The sequence below is a fragment of the Watersipora subatra genome, chromosome 7 (genome assembly GCF_963576615.1).
Source record: "Watersipora subatra chromosome 7, tzWatSuba1.1, whole genome shotgun sequence".
NCBI classification, from domain to species: domain Eukaryota; kingdom Metazoa; phylum Bryozoa; class Gymnolaemata; order Cheilostomatida; family Watersiporidae; genus Watersipora; species Watersipora subatra.
The window spans coordinates 65,773,851-65,791,939 of NC_088714.1; the positions used below are offsets into that span (position 1 = coordinate 65,773,851).

Sequence of the window (18,089 nt, forward strand, 5' to 3'; positions counted from 1 at the left end):
CATTCTACTCACATTGTGAGGGATCACGTACTACTATAATCATAAAATACATTCTACTCACATTGTGAGGGGTCGCGTACTACTATAATCATAAAATACATTCTACTCACATTGTGAGGGATTGCGTACTACAATAATCATAAAATTCTAGTGAGAAGATAGTTTTTCAATCAAATTGAATTGGCATTCTAGAAAAAAAACTTGGCCCCACAAAGAGGCCAGAACTCCAAGAATAAGGCTGTCGGTTTGGTTAACTTTGAAGTAATATGTATACTAGTACCTCTGAAATGATAAGTTACGATATATTGGACTGTTAGTTGTATGTAAGGCTACAAATGCAGTAATGAACAAGGCCTTCTTGACAGTCACATCTATTATGTTGCTGTTAGCAAAATTTCAGTGAGAAGCTTTAAAGCTAAAGGAAGAATCGCTGAAAAAGCAGCATTAGACAGAGAGACTGGATAATAATAATAGTAGGATTTTAGGAAATAATTTGTGAGATGGAAAGTATTGTTTCCTGCTCCTTTCACTTCACCATTACAGTGTTGGCTGAATAAAACCAACTCGTTATGTGATAACAGTGAGTCGTGATTGGCAGCGTTTTGTGTGAGGACATGCTTGAAAAATACTGGTGATGACTTCGGAGTGAGGCTGACCTACAATATTTCTACTAGACACACAGTACGATCTGCTACAATGTGTGTGACCTTCAGCTTACTTTCCAGTTATATTTCAGAGTGTTTGAGTATATGCAGCCATTTAGTAAAATTATGCGTGGGTGGGAGGGAAGGGTGGGTCTTTAGCTACTATCACCTTGTATCAGCTCTTGGCTCATTCATCATTAGGGTGTTATCAAGTTATTTTACTGGTAATTGAACATTCCTTAATAAAAAGCAACATTTTCTCAAGCAATAAACATAGAAAGTGGAAGCTTGCTGGGAAGCCAAAAAAGTGTGTGGTTTTTCTGGCTTGAAATCTGCCTGCAAAATACAAACTTATGGAATGTTTAGGCAGACTTGAGGGTTGTTATTCAAAATCTTATGGTTTGTCTTCTGATATAGTAAAGGTGATATAGCCAGCAATCGTAACTTTGGTGGGCTGCGCTATCACTGTGTAAACAGAAAATTAATGCCAGCCACCGCAATTCCAGAGCAAACAAAGGGTTGACAAGATATAGCTGCTCTTATCTCTACTCTAAATTCGTGGTGTTATATAAACAATAAGCTTGGTTGTGAGGAGCCACTTGCTATATGTAACGCTAGCTGTCACCATGACACCTTCACCATTCACCTTTTCTCTTCTATTCCTATTGGTAAGCGCCTGGCATCATGATGTGCTTTTCTACTACTCACTATTCTCTTTTGTATTATTATTACTCATTTTGTCTCAGGAAACATTTTGACTTTAGTCTGAGCTTAGAATACAACCTTTGACATCTTTCCAGAATCGCATCTGCTCAAACCTGAGCTAATCTTGAGGCACTGAAACAACCTATGTATGTATTGTCTATTATATATTATAATAGTGAGCATATGTTACCATCGCAGGTGGTGCTGCCGTGTGCTGCCAGAACATGTGATAAGAATGTGCCAGACTTACAGGAGTGTGCTCAATATGGGAAGTACATCTGCACCATTCCTGAGAGAGCGGCTTACTGTCAGAGGTATTGTGGAATCTGCAAAGATGGTGAGAAGAATACCCAAGTATCAAACAGCAAGGAGGACGCCAACGAGGAAACAAGCTGTAAAGACACAAACCGACTGTGCGCATTCCGAAAAGCTAGCTGCAAGAACTCATTGGTTGTCAAATCTTTGTGCAAAAAATCTTGCGGTCTCTGTCTTCCGTCACCAGCTGTTGCCAGAATAATAACCAATACTCATCGGGTTATCGCATCAACATCCACTATCAAATCAACGGAAAGAACAGCTCCAGCAATGACAACTACAGTGAAATCAACACTACGAACCACCCAAAAGAAAAGTGAAAAGCTGACACATCCATTTATTCACTCCCAAAAACGCGAGTTACCACCGTGTAACCCCGGTATTCCTGATGCAATAACTTGTGCATTTGAGCCAGATGTTTGCGCAGTTGAAGAGAAAATGATGTTTTGCCAGCGCTACTGCGGTATCTGTCCCGAGGTACCAGCGGCCACTACTACCCTTCAACCGCCAACGAGTAAAAAAGTGTACCAAAGCAATGTCAAAGGTCCAGTGCTGGCTCAGCAGCCGAGCTCTGCTAAGGATTCATCGTGCGTGGATCTAACCAACTTTCTCTGTCCTATGTTCAAATGCATGAGTGATAACAAAGAGTTTAAAAAATTGTGTGAGAAACAAACTTTGTATATCTGTGACAGACAGTGACAGGTGCCCTGCCACAAAGCGCATTACTGTAGATTTTCATTTTCCAATCTGATATTCATATTTTCAGTGTCTAAGAATTCTCACCGAATCCGTATCAAACTTACATTGCAGTCTATATTTATTTTTATAATTTAATCGATTTATATCCTGAAGACAGGAAGCAGTCCTATAGTCACTTGTGTTCAGCCAATAGAGAACCAGCTTTAATCAACACAACTCTTTTTTATTGCTACATATAGTCTGTTACCATAACAATCAAACTGGTCACTTGTCATGTGTAATCTCACTACAATAAGCAGGTGGTAACGTGGGTTGGGGGTGTTGGCAGCGCATACTTGACCGAGTGTAAAACAAGACAGCAGCAAAGCTTATGTTGATATTTTTACAATGCGACGTGCATGATAGCATAATGTAACATCTTTTGGGTAGAATGTACAATTATTGTATATTTCAGCTATATCACAGAGGTATATAGAAATAACTTTCCTCGTTTGCCTTGAGGCAATGTAGTTAATTCCTAGCAAAAGGACTATAGTTCTATAATTTTTTAACAAATTAGGTGTTACTGGCATGCCGCCCCTAGTAGTCTAGGGTGCCTGACAGGTGGTAGGTCCACTACTGAAAACGCAATCGCTAGCGATAGGAAGGACATCCAGCCTTATGTTGCTCGCTCCACTAAACCAACGAACAAATTAGTTTGCTGTAGGTACCCTGCAGAGGGACCTGCTGAAAGGTGTCAGTTTTATTGGCCGTTAGTCAAATATTCTACTGAGCAATGACAGAGGTCTCTTGTGACAATAATACTGAGTCAGCCAAATGAGGGCAAGCTAATCATTCCATTTTATATGTCAATTTCAGTGCAGTCTCAAGCTTTCATAGGAATGAAATCCTCAGATTTGCTCATGCTCTCTAGTAAATGGAATTACAATAATATTTATAAAACTAATTGATAAATTGAATAATCAAACTGTTTAGAGTAAAGTAACATCAGCAAGGAGCAATATCTTCTGCAGAAAGTAGTCAAATATATATTTTAATAGCAATGACACTGAAACACGCAGCAACTGATATGAGCTTGACAACAGAAACACACTCATCGAGTTTGCTCAAGTTGTTGATGATGAACAGATGGATGCAGAGTCTGACAGAGGCATTTATTTAAATATAGATGGCGTCACTGGAAGATTGGAATAGTTGAAAGTTGAGCGATAGATTGGTTACTTCTGAACTTGTTCTGTGCTTGATATAAAGTCCCTGCAAACAGTTGACTGTTGACTACATTAGAATTAACTCGAAGTAAAAAAGCTCATCATTTTTAACACATATACATGTAACATACTAACAACGGATGTGAACATGTGATGACTTTTTATGCACATTCATGTAGCGTGTTAGAGAAGGCTGTAAACACACCATGCCTCTTTGAACACATATGCATGTAACATGCTAACAAATGTTGTGAGCGTGTGATGCCTGAGATATGAGAAACCCCAACTTACTCTATAATTCTTGGCAATTCAGTGGCTGTACAGATCCATTTGTGCAGTAGACCGAGTTCCTTAGGAAATGTGTGGAATACAACAGGAGGAAAAGAGTCGGGACGCTTCTTACTCGCTTCGTATAACTAAAAAAGAAAGCCGAACAGAGCCCTCGCTATAAGTCTTAGAATTATACCACCAGACTTCCAGAGCAATAAGCTTTCCTGAGGAAATGCTGCTAGACATCGAGGATGTTAGACATCAAGGATGTCGGACATCATGCAGCGTAAACATACCGAAAAAACTACATTTAAAATATTGCCAGTTTGTTATGAGTAGATGCCAACTGTCAACCTGCAATCAACAATGTTTAAAACAATGTGATCACATCAAATTCGAGTAGACTTTTATCAGAAAGTATAAATATTTTTTATCATTTGAAACTTTGTTTGTTTTAGGTCATCTGAGTGCCAGGATGTTTCAAGATAAAAAATAAAAAAAATTGATTGCAGTTAAAACGCTCAGAAAAAGAGACGTGCCCAGACTTGCCTATAATGATGCCAATAATCATGTGGCTGACTGTCTCGCTTACTGTATTCAAGTTACAGTGCTACGCGTCACTATTGACATAGTTTATTGTGTATTTGTTCATGATTGTTACAATAAAACTTTAAATACAACCTTGGATACATTGCTATAGATTTCTAAAATGATTTAAAACTTGGTTGGTTAAAACTTTTCTGAATTTTTTTTTCTAAACACTTTGTAAACATATGAGTAACCAATGCTGAGACCGTACATCTATCGCTTATAAACAAAAAATGGCACATTTAACATAATCTTGGAGAAGTCTAGGCACGCCTTTTTCTTCTGAGTGTTTGAACTTCAATCAAGTTTGGTCGATTTTCATCTTGAAACATCTTAGCAGTCAGATCACCTCAAACAAAAAAATTTCCAATGATGAAAAATTACTGTAAAACCTCTATTTGGATGCCATGGTGCTCTATTTTTCAACCCTTCCCGATAGTGGCAGTCAAATAGAGGTGGCGTTCAAATAAAGGCTGGCGTTGTATTCTTCAAATAGCTCGTCAGACTTTTAATAAGATAAATTTCACCCTTTTACGGGCAAAACGAATGTCACCTATATTTTGTACTTTTCTTCAGTTGGAGTGACATTAACCATTTTAGATACAAAAAAACTGCTAACTCACCTCCAACTTGTTGTAGATCTCTAAATAAATATGCATTAGGAAGCCGAGAAATATCTCTACCAGTTGATATCTATTGCTTGCAATTGATCTGTGATGATATTATAGCCTGTGCTCTGCTCTGCAATTTGTTGAAGCTTTCAATTTTAATTTCGTTCTAAATTTGAACGTATATTTTATTTTATACCAATTTATATAATAATGTTGCATGAAAACTCATAGTACTTATTTATATGTTTGCTATAGTTCGCAGCCAAAGCTGGCTTTTTATGTGCCATAGAAGAGGAGTTATGGGCGATGATTTATTATAAGTTGAGTGAAGATAACCGCAGGGTTGATATTAAATAATATGCTATAAATCTGAAAATTCATATGTAATAGACTAATAAACTATCAAATGCTACAAATATATATTCAATAATAAATAACATAAACAAACCATACTTATAATGTATGCAGAAACAAAAACTAACATTTTTGAAATAAAATATTTGCATCTTTTGCTCGGCCAGTTGGGTTCTGATTGTTGCTCGTTGTTCTGGCTGTTCAATACCTTCCAAAATGTCTGACCTCAACTCTACTTCTGCACTGTTGAGCTAGTCGATATTAGTGTTCAAACAATTTTTTTGGCAGAGCAAAACTTTGACGCGTCACATTTCGAGTAAATAACAATAAACTTTCTGTGATGTTGCTTTCAAAGTTTCAATGAAATAACCGAAGAGCTTTGGAGTTGGAAAACAGACTTCGATACAAACAGAAACAATAAAAAAATTAATTGTTGTTGATGTAACCGAGTCATAATTAGTACGAACGATAGTCGACACTTCTCAATTGATCACTTGCTATTATTGTTTCGTAAAGATCAAAGAATGTCAAAGTGGTGGTCAAATAGAGGTGGCGTTCAATTAAAGGTGACATTTAATTAGAGGTTTTACGATATCTATGCTATCTAATAGAAATCTACTAGAATTTCATGTGATCGCATCTTAAAGTGGCACAATATGGCAGTGGATAACAGGCAATTGACAGTTGGCAATTGACAAATAACAATTGACAAATAGCAATAGGCAAATAAAGTAGACAAATGACAATTGACAAATGGCAATTGACGGTCGGCAATTGAAAGGAAAGCAACTGGCAAGTAACTGGTGAAATTAAACAACTGACAAATTAAACAACCGATAAATTGAAACGATAAAAATGATAATTAGTTTATAAGTCATGCAAATAACTGGACTCATACCTTGACTCCAAGTGCATAGGGTACAACGATGTCATCCTCCGCGTGCAGTATCAACACTGGCAACTCTATATGACATATGCTGCAAGAAGTCAGTAGTAGTAATGTGTGATATAAGTAACAGTATATGATATGAGTAATAGTGTGTAGTGTAGGTAACAGTATATGATATGAGTAATAGTGTGTAGGTAACAGTATATGATATGAGTAATAGTGTGTAGTGTAGGTAACAGTATATGATATGAGTAATAGTGTGTAGGTAACAGTATATGATATGAGTAATAGTGTGTAGGTAACAGTATATGATATGAGTAATAGTGTGTAGTATAGGTAACAGTATATGATATGAGTAATAGTGTGTAGTGTAGGTAACAGTATATGATATGAGTAATAGTGTGTAGTGTAGGTAACAGTATATGATATGAGTAATAGTGTGCAGTATAGGTAACAGTATATGTTGAGTAATAGTGTGTAGTATAGGTAACAGTATATGATATGAGTAATAGTGTGTAGTATAGGTAACAGTATATGATGAGTAATAGTGTGTAGGTAACAGTATATGATATGAGTAATAGTGTGTAGTGTAGGTAACAGTATATGATATGAGTAATAGTGTGTAGTGTAGGTAACAGTATATGATATGAGTAATAGTGTGTAGTGTAGGTAACAGTATATGATATGAGTAATAGTGTGTAGGTAACAGTAAATTAAGTGAGTGAAAAGGGGAGGAGTAGCGGTATCAGATGGAATCTCATCAGACGGGACAATTTTAATCTATTCCGGTCTCTTCACCTCTACGCATAGCTCAAGAGATAAAAAAGAAAACAAGCGAAGATGCTAGGAAGAAAGGGTGGAGACACGTACGATAAGTAAAAGGATAAGGAGAGAATACGGACACAAGTATGCGAAGTACAGCAATTAGTAATCTTATTGAGTGTCAGAGTAAACATAGTATTGGGTATTTGGGTCACTATGACCTACTCAGCGGCTAAAAACAGAAAGGAGAGGCATAAATGGCTGATAACTAGATGTCTAAGATATCTATGACTCAAAATCTTTGACACTGTATTTCAAGTGTAATACTTGGATAAGATTTGTGAGATAAAACAGTTTGTTCATTTAATAAAACATTCACGCCTGTCCAAAGAATATCATTTATATAGTAACTAAACGTTACCTGGTTACCTAGAATAAAATTATATATCAGCCATTGACTGAAACATTTCAGATGGTTCAAAAGAAACAGCGTAAACTAGACGACAGTATTATTTCCCTCATCCGGTGTTTTTCTATTCAACCAACATATAGTTTGATACACATTAAATCTATGAACAACCAAAAACCATCAGGAGTAAAACTCAGTGGAAACATGCATCTCATTGCACGAACACAGTGCTTGACGCGCTCTCAGCTGTAAAATGCAAGTATTGCTCAATTGTTGAGGGGCAGCATGTATGTCCTACCCACATTTCTGGAGTGCAAGTCTTCGGGCTACAGCCTGAATATAACAGCCTGAACATAACTTAGCCTGTCATTCGTGCTCAAGGAGCCCACAGGAAAGATAAGTATTTCTACCTATAAGGATTGCCTCAAAGCGATGGGATCTCTTCCAACTTTTCTCATCAAAGCTGCCACAGTTGGTAGCTAAGGAAATAGCAAGAAGGCGCTGCTTCTAGAAGCAACCAGAGCCACCCAGTACATTAATAAAAAGTTAGCAGGCCAAACAGATCAACCATGAGATAGTGTTAAAAATAGTGCAGAGCGAGTAAAATTATAAACAGTTCTCTTAGAGATGAGCTTACAACGGAAGCACAAAAAAAGCAAAAGATAAAAAATGTGATGGAGTTGTCACAACAATAAAGTTGCCATGGCATGAAACTTACTGTTCTAGAACAGTGACGACGCCCTCTTCTCATTATGATATCATAATTTTAATGGTATGGTGATGGTAGTTATTACCTCTTTACAATTAGATTTGCATAAAGTTGTGTTAACAACAGATTTAGCAGAGCTTTATGGATTACTCTATGGATTAGATTTGAAGGTTGTCATGTCGAAAAGGATGCCTCAGCTTCTCTTCGACCTTCACTAGGGGTGTTAGAAACCAGAAAAGAAGTACTCACTGCTCATCATTTTGAAGGTAGATTCCATAAGAGTGCATTGCTTCAAGAAAAACATCATCAAACCACCAAAGCAGGCGGACGACCTTAGAGAAGGGGTGCTCTAGAGCCGCCTCAAAGACATTGTTGAACGGAGACTCGAGAATTAAGGCTCTAGGATATTCTTCCTTCTGTTCTGTGAGAAACCTCACAGCTTTGGTGGCAATACTACAATAACGCATGATCAGTTGTGCTTTACATACACTACACTGTAGTATAGCATATGTAAGTAATATTGATTCAACTTAACGCTTTGCAGGTAACAGAAATTCATGGTTAGGATATTTTACGCTCACTAACAGGTACATGTACATGTAGGTCTACCGTGTCAGGCTATCAATACCAATACCTTGTCTAGTTTAACATAACCCTAAAGACATGGTACATACAGACACACCCGATAAAAATTCATTTGCGCCATGTTCATCTGTCTGTTTGTCATTAAGGGAAATAATGACCCAATGGATTAGAATGTATACCCCAATAAAAAAGATTTATTTTTATTGAGGGAGGACAACTTCAATACTTTCAGAGAAAACCACTCCACTAAAACTACATTGTATAAGGAGCTAAAGTCATCAAACGAAGCACATGCTGTAAAACGTTCAGTCATTATTTGTTCAGCCTTACGACAGCGATATCAGGCAACAGAATAAAGATGGCAGCCTTACAGTTCTCAAGTATCCAGTTAGAAGCCTCCACCTCTATTCATAAATATTGAATCCTTAAATGTTGACTTGCAACAAAATTCACATTACAGTTATTTGGTATCAAAAGATTCACCATGTCTTACTCGGTTGTGTTGTAGGTGCCAAATACATGGAAATGTGATTACAAGCTCTTAAAAGCTCAAAAACGAAAAGCCGCCGTAAATTGGAATCTATTTATCTAGCGTAGTCATTACAGTTTGGTTATCGTATTGTCACGTGATGTTCTCACGTGAATTGAAATGCCAATAAAAAGCTCAATCTACTAGAAATTCCACTGTCATACAGCCCACGGCCAAAGTGATATTGGAAAAAAGAAAGGGTACTGATGGTTGAGAAATGCAATATTAGCAGTCAAATGGCACTGCAGTGCAATAGGATAACTGCAATGGTAGCTGTAATGTACTGGGTGTGGGTGTTATTATATACAACAAACAGCAATAACGAAAGGAAAAGATTATATGTTTATATCTCTCCCCCTACAATAGGAGAAATGCAATATTGGCCAATATTAGTAGTAAAATGCACTGATATTATTAGAATAACCAATATTATTAATATAGTAATAATATAAAACCAATGCACAATTTTGTTTACATTTCAGAACATCATAGCTAACAATATCGAGAAGTGATATTTATATAGATGTTTAAAAAATCTATTTAAAAAAGTGTTTGGTCATGACAAACAGCAATAATGAAAGGAAAAGATTATATGTTTATATCTCTCCCCCTGCAATAGAAGAAATGCAATATTAGAAGTAAAATGCACTGATATTATTAGAATAACCAATATTATTAATATAGTAATACAGTAATAATAGAAAACCAATGCACAATTTTGTTTATATTTAAAAACGTCATAGCTAACAATATCAAGAAGTATCAAGAAGAATATCTAAACTTAAAATTAGATATCGTAATAATCTCATAATCGTTAGAAAAAAATATCATCGTCATTTCCTTTACTTACACTGCGTTGGACACCAGTTAGAATACCAAAGTACTCAAATGTGTCTAAAATGTCAGTTACTTTGAAATCGGCAAAAATGAAACGATTTCAGTACTCCTACGTTAATTACAGAAACTTTCGGCAATTCGACAATGCTATAGACTAGTGAAATGTGCACGTTATTCTTTCGTGAAATGCGCACGACTTAATCGTTCTATTCTCTGTCGCTCGGCGTTTCAATTATCGGTCTTAACTTTGATAAAAGTGAGGCTTAGCAAGTTTTAATAACGATTTTCGTCCAAATAAATCTGTCTATTTGTGTATAATCTAATCAGATGGGTAGGTTTTAAGATAATGCCGACGGTTTACAAAGACTTGGTAACATATTTAAATAGGCTTATATGTGTTCTGTATCGTTATTATACTTTAACGACTCTACAAAATGATGGTTAAATTTGTGATGAAATTTCGAGACAAGGGTTCGTCTCATTGTTGATAAATAATTTTCGGGAGTTGTGTGCACATGTGCATTTATCATAAATCTCCCAACCAATCGCTTCGCTCGTGTTTTGTCGTGGGAAAACTTATCGTAGCACTAGTTTATGACAAACACTTCGAGTTTTACCAAAGACCCCGTATCAAATATAGATGCTCGCTACTTTACAGTTTTGTTTTGGCTTGGACTAATCGTCAAGTCGTAACCTGATCATGTGACCCAATACTTCAAAATAAATTTTTGCAGCACTTTTCGATTATCACAGGTAACCAACAGGCTCGTCATGATTACCAGACAATGATATGTACTCCTTCGAGCTAAGGTTAAAAAGTTTAACAATTTTTCAGGTAAGTTATAAGATATCAGTGCTAAAAGTGACAGCATTACAATGACGATAAAATAGACGTGTAAGAACAATAGACATGGTTTCATTGAATGCGTGAAGTATATTTGTGAAAATATTTCGACGAATGAGATTGCATGAAAGTGTAAACAGAAACCATTCTGTAACAACTACGTCCCATTTGAGCTGTTTTGGAAAGCGAATCCAAACTATGGCGGTCTCGTGTGGCTGCGATTAACTGTTCGTTTTTTAGCTTTTAAGAGCTTGTAATCACATTCCCATATATTTTGCACCTACAAAACAACAAAGTAAAACATGGTGAATCATTTGATACCAAATAACTGTAATGTGAATTTGGTTGCAAATCAACCTTTAACAAATATTCAGGGCAGGTGCAGCCATTACGCTTGTGGAAATCTAATAGCTAGTCCTTGAAAAGTATTCCAATTCTTAGTTCAGGTAGACCAATAGGAAAAGTACAATAGCTATTATATATACATTATTATATAGAGCCTGTTTAAACGGCGCTGTGATACATAATGAAACTCTACATAAAAATAGTTAATTTTCTACACATTTCTTTGGACCATCAAAGGTTGGGTCACCTGAATACCTCTACACACCTTAACTTCGCATCTTCAGTACAAATATTACTGAATTTACTTGCAATAGTCATTTACCTGAACTTTAATTGACAAAATTGTTTACTTTCAGTTCTCATTTAAAATATTTTTAGAAACTTTGTTTCAAGATGAAGATTTCTAGAATATTCCGACTTGACAGAAGAATACCAAAAGCCTAAAATAGTTTGTATTATCATTTTAAAGAATATCTAAATAAATATTTGTTTACAAATACAGTACAAAATGTTTAGTGTGAGATAGTTAATTATTAATTTCTTTGAGATTATTTTAAGCCTGCTGGCGCAATCATAACATCATGAAAATATTCATGTGCAGTTATCTACTCCTTTAGTAAGGTGAGACAAATCCATGTTTATGCATGACCAAGTAACAACAGCTATTAATAGTCTATTATACTATTAGTTGGTCACAGCTGGGTCGGTCGGAGATGGAGCTGATGATGTAGATTGTAGAATAAAACTTTTTAAATGAATTATAAAATATTAATATTGTCTGAAATTATATAAAACTAATTAAATGAAACACCCACGAAAAACGAGCTAACATTATTGAGCCAGAAATAAAAAAATGTATTTGGAGTTATTAAAACTATGAGAAAATACAAAATCACAATTTGGGTTTTTCAAAAATCTAATTATTCTCAGATTTGTCTGCTTTTTAATACACAAATTTGAAATGATAACTTTTAAGGTAACAGACTGAGAAAGACTAGGGAATGATAAACAGAAGAGGCATACCCGGTGCCAAGTGAGTGGCCCCAGACATATATTGGAATATGAGGTCCTGCTTTCTCTCTTAGCATCAGATAGAGACTGACCACATCACTCATGACACCATCTTCTGAAGTCGGAGAGCCTGTGGAGTCACCAAATCCTGCAAAGCACAAAAGTGAGAACAACTTCATAATTGTCCTGACAGATTAGCGACAATTTTTTTAAACTTTATAAAATGACAAGGCAAAAGTTGATGTATGTGACAAATAGTAAGATGGCAGGGAGCACAGATTACAATTTTAAACAAGTGTTGGAATTTCACCAATGATTATTTGCCATGGAGTATGGCATCTGAGGTCAAAGTTTAATCTTTCTAGCATGATAATTTGGGTTTGTAGCCTCACACATTTTCAACCGTGTGAACCACTTGTTGATGGCTGGTCTTATGTTGCCCCCAGCTCAATCACTAAATATTTAGACAACTTTTTTATTTATGCCCAAGAAACGAGCGAAGAAGAGACAGGCAGAGGTAGATAGACTGACCTCTGTAGTCAAATGCTATAAAATGAAAGCCCAGCGCTGCCATCTGTTGATAGAGTACCACTCTATGATAAAGAGCCCTGAAACACAGCGGACAGTTATACAGACTAGGTTAATAGCATGAAAAATCTTACTAACCTCTATAATCTAAGGCTATAATGTGGAACTCCTGGGATGATAACAATTTATACATAATCACTCTATTATCCGTGCCTCTGCAACATAGAATCAGCAAGACTTGTGTCAGTGTTTACCTAAAGTCATCAAGTCTCTCTTTTACTGCCAGCTACAGAGTTCTTATATAGACTGAATGACTCTATTTGGACCTCTATGGTACCTGGTATTTGGTAGCTCGATGTCTCTGCTAAATTAAAAAAAAAACTCTTTTCACAAAACTTCTGAGACCAGTTACATTCATCATGCAATAAATTTAAAATTATACAGACAAGAAAATGACCGAAATTCTCTCTTTTGAATGACAACAAACAAGTCAAATTCTTATGATATAAGAATTTGACTTGTTTGATTAAATTAAATTTTGATATAAATTATATAAAATTACATGATTTTCACTAAAATAAAGCTAGAAACATACTATTATAAAATATGTCGTCAGAACATTGGATACCGGTATTTTGGAAGAACTGGTCGTGAAACTAAGAAGTAAGAATATAATATTATACCAATCCTGGTGTGACCAGGAAACGCTAGCCTTAGTGCAGCAAACCCAGATGTGAGCAGAAATATTAACCCTAGTGCAGCAAACTCTGGTGTGACCAAAAATCCTGACCCTTGTGTGAACAAAAAAACACTAACCTTAACCCACCGAATGCTATGGGGTGACCGAGAAAGGCCAAATCTAGTGCAGCAAACACATTGGAAGCTAAGACCCGCTGAACATTCAGTAGAATTAAAGAGTTAACCTTCTTTCAGTTTGAATAAATAAAAAAGACAACTATCAACAGGCGAGGTCTGTTGGCAAATGACAGACCTGGTACCAGTATTTCCATGGCAATAGAGCATGATTGATGGACCGGCAGACAACAGAGATTCAAATTCCTCTGGTTGTAAACCTGGCTTCTCCAAGGACTTGGGGAGAACATGCCTACAAGAATCTGTCATTTTATCAAATTTGTCATTTATTGTATTATATTCAGGTATTCTTGTATTATATTCAGTTATTATTTTATTATATTCATGAATGTGGAAGGTTCACTTCAAGGTTCTCCAGCGTATTAATTTAAAAACATCTTCCAACACAATGGTCAATGTGAAAGACTAGACCTACACCTGAACATAGCTGAGGTCTTTGTCCAACGGCTGGACACCCGATAGGGCTGCACAAACTTGTACCAAAGCTTCTTATGTAAATATGTGATAGCATTAACCTGAGAGTGCTTCAGGAAAATATGGAAAAAAGTAAAAAATTTCCAACGAAAAATACCGACAAGATACAATAAAATAATATCAAATGGCAATAATAAAATAAATCAAAGACACCCACCAGACACCAACGGTTATGTTGTCCTCCACATGATGGTAGAAGTTTCTAGCATAGTCTAGTTGAACAGAGCTGGGGTCAGACAGGTTAACGTTGTACGGTATCTTAACTACAACACATTTCATAGTACAATACATCCTTACGCAGTAATGTAACCATGTGACAACCCAATGAAGTGCTTGTTAAAGTCTTGCTTTACCTTGGAAATAGAGTCTGATATACTTTGTGTGTTTTGCAAACAAAAATGAAAGGATGTTGATCTAAAGACTAATGAGCTTTTTGCAAATCTCACATGTGAAGATAACTCCTGCAGACATGTGAATAACCTTTCTGAAAGCACGATTTGATATTATAATGAATGGTTGGCCTGAAGTTGAATGTTGCTATAATAATATTTGATTCCTTCTGCTAAGATCTCCCTGTCCGATAGGGTTATTATAAACCAAATCAAGAGACTAATCAGGTGCAGTGCTAGCTACCTTTATGCTATGGCAGATATACAATAATAGAAAATTCAAGCTATAACTAAAATGTTGGCAACTTGAATAAAAAGGAGAGTGATGCAAGGGTGTAAAGTACACAGTATTACATAAACATGCTCATAGAAAATCAGCTCTGACAAGTGACAGCGAAATGCACATTTGATGCCAAAATAAAAAGGTTCAAGGTACAGCACTAATATCTTACACGCATTAAGGTAAACGATGTGCTTTGAAATCTGGGGAAATATTTTGATGACGGCCGGAGCGACGACTGCGAGGAAGACGACTAAAGATATGAGGAGGTAGAATACTGTCCAACACAAAAACCTACAAGAGAGGAATTTGTTACACTTGAGAAAACTAGTCAATCCATGGGTACAGTTTACTCTATTAATATATATGTATATATGTAGCTCTATATTCATACCTGTCTATAATCCTCATACTTACGCCTACTCTATATACATGTCTATGCATTGTTTATAAACCTATATACATGTATATTTCTCCCTATCTATAATTCTCATACTTATACCTATATAGAGATCTATGTATACTTCTATGTGTCTATAATTCTCATACACCTACATGTATATATATGTAGACCCATCTATATTCATACCTGTCTATAATTCTCATACACCTACATGTATATATATGTAGACCCATCTATATTCATACCTGTCTATAATTCTCACACATCTACATGTATATATATGTAGACCCATCTATATTGAAACCTGTCTATAATTCTCATACATCTACATATATGTAGACCCATCTATATTCATACCTGTCTATAATTCTCATACGTATATAGAGATCTATGTATATTTGTACGTGTCTATAATCTTCACAAACCTATATATACATATATATATATATAACTATATATATATATATAACTATATATATATAAATATATATATGTATATATATATATGTATATATGTAAAATTGGGTAAAAATGAAAGTTAAAGTTAAGTTTAAAACAACTTTATTACTAATAGTTTCATATTGCCATGCAATAATCATCAGATAAAATTGTTAGCACTGAAAACGACTTATATATAGACTTATATATAGTCGTTTTCAGTGCTAACAATTTTATCTGATGATTATTGCATGGCAATATGAAACTATTAGTAATAAAGTTGTTTTAAACTTAACTTTAACTTTCATTTTTACCCAATTTTACATCGCTCTATTTTAATATTGAGCACTTTCATGCAAGAGACTGTTCATACTGCATCTACTGTATATGTATATATGTATATATATATAGACATATCTACACTTCTACCTTTTATATTCTTCATACCTACACCTACTATATTTATTCAACACTATGTTTATGGCTGCCCTTATTCCTCATACCTGCCTATAGACTTCAAACAACTCGCGCAAGTCTGGGGAGCGACATCCAAGGCACTCCTTTCACCACCACGACCATCAGTCTCTGATGATGGACTCTCATCTGTATTTCTGAGCCCGCTACCTGCCAGGATAAAACTGAGTTGTTTGGATAACAACTACAGTTGGTAGTTGTACTACCAACTATCATACTACTGGTTAGAATGATAGCCATAAAAGCTCTTATATCCCTTTAGAATAACTACACTTTTTGGTGAGCCAGTGTGATGAACATATTTCTCTAAATTTTGGTGACAAGTAATTCTACTTCCTTAGCAGAATTTATTCCCTCTCCGCTGCATGTATAGCACTATATTTCTAACCAGATTTAGCCTGGAACTAATTATACTGTGATACCTGCGCATGGGATTTGACACTTGAGTAATTGCAGCTGAATGCCCTGCCTAACACCACCAACGGTCCTTCTGTGATTTGAACCGTTGACCTAATGATTATATGCCAGCGCACTAACCTCTGAACCACGCCTGCTCCTGTACAATGCATAGGCTGCTCCTAGCCAATACACAATGCCCTTGCGATACATTTACCACTACCAAATAGTAAATCAGAAACAAGCAATAGATATGTCGATCACACCACTTCCTCATTGCCTCTATAGACATTAATGCTGCTGCCAACCTTCAAGTTACTACTATAAACAAACAAACGAGCAGTGATCTACTACAATTGTCTTACAGAGAGTATTACGTAAAGCAAATACCTAAACACAAGGTCTTACCAACATTTCCTTCCATTCTTCTTCGACGCATCCTTTCTGCGAGTTTCTCAAATTTTCTGTAAACAACACAATATGATGAGACAATAAGTTTCAGAAAACACTCGAGAGAAAAAGAGACTAGGAAAGCTTTAACTTAAGATTAAGCTTGAACTTTTTTGAGCGTTAACTTAAAAAAGCTTCAACATTAAGATTTTATCTTGTTTCATTGTCTTTACATATAAAACGGAAAACAAAATGCTAAAGAAGCTCTGAGACTAAAAAATGTTTGACTTTTTAAGAACTTCAGAGCCTCAGCTATTAAATGAGATTCAGTTTTAACAAAAGGCTCTTATATCACAAAAGAAGTGTAATGATGTAATAACAAAAATGTAGATTTAGAGATCAGATATCCACAATCCTGTTCACTTCTTGAATTTTTACATATTCCTCTCTGAATACACAAGTCTAATGTATATCAGTAATGAATCCAGGCTTCAGATCAAGACAAGTACATCATATGAAAAAGAACCACCAGAACATCATTTCTTAATGTCACGTGCTACAAATCAGCCTGCATAGTATGCATATCTAAAGAACAGTGTATCAATCAAGAAACAAGCCTTGACAGTCATCATGCAAAGCATGAGAAACCTTGTCAACATTTATTAGGCATATGCTGACTGCGTTTCCTAGAATATGTTCAATCTTTGCTATATGTATTTTTTCCATATGTGAAAAATGACCTGGCGAACAGTTTAAAGTGCTAATATTAAAACGACTCTTGGAGATATCAAAAAAGGGTCAGAATAGTTTTGATTCACATAATTGACTTATCACATGACAATTGCTATACTTTTTTTATCGAGAATAACCTAAATAACATCTTCAAAATCAAATAAAGTTAATAGAAAAGTTGATGGCATCATGGCAGCATAAATTTTTCATTATTTATTTTGAATGCTATCCAAGTTATACATTATTATATAATTAATAGCTCGCATTAATGGTTACTACATTAATAGTTCAGATATATGAGTGAACACATAGCTCCATTTTAAAGATTCCATTCCAACAATGATCTGCAAAGTGCTGAAAAAACTTTAGTCTATTTTTGATATTTATGTCTACGACAT

General features: G+C 35.4%; 1 protein-coding gene across 2 annotated transcripts; it reads right to left on the reverse strand.

The window, feature by feature from the left end:
- Positions 1-3,289: 3,289 nt before the first annotated feature.
- LOC137400028 (lysophosphatidylserine lipase ABHD12-like) lies at positions 3,290-17,028 on the reverse strand. Of its 2 annotated transcripts, none has more exons than XM_068086333.1 (11): positions 16,978-17,028; positions 16,203-16,323; positions 15,031-15,152; positions 14,347-14,452; positions 13,834-13,947; positions 12,846-12,922; positions 12,327-12,462; positions 8,413-8,616; positions 6,293-6,371; positions 3,863-3,987; positions 3,290-3,617 (listed from the first exon to the last, which is right to left on the reverse strand). In XM_068086333.1, exons 1-11 carry the CDS (start codon positions 17,006-17,008, stop codon positions 3,581-3,583), a joined length of 1,152 nt encoding a protein of 383 aa, XP_067942434.1. In that variant the 5' UTR covers positions 17,009-17,028; the 3' UTR covers positions 3,290-3,580. The 2 variants fall into 2 exon arrangements, with proteins under 2 accessions (XP_067942434.1, XP_067942433.1); XM_068086332.1 differs by lacking the exon at positions 12,846-12,922 and adding an exon at positions 12,981-13,057.
- Between the last annotated feature and the right edge of the window lie 1,061 nt (positions 17,029-18,089).

Excerpts from the sequence above, each read along its gene's own strand:
- LOC137400028 (XM_068086333.1), bottom strand. The coding sequence starts at position 17,008 with ATGCGTCGAAGAAGAATGGAAGGAAATGTTG. Across the intron at positions 12,923-13,833 it reads CATGGAAATACTGGTACCAG|GGCTCTTTATCATAGAGTGG; the intron begins GTCTGTCATTTG and ends GCTGTGTTTCAG. Across the intron at positions 12,463-12,845 it reads TATAGCATTTGACTACAGAG|GATTTGGTGACTCCACAGGC; the intron begins GTCAGTCTATCT and ends TGTGCTTTGCAG.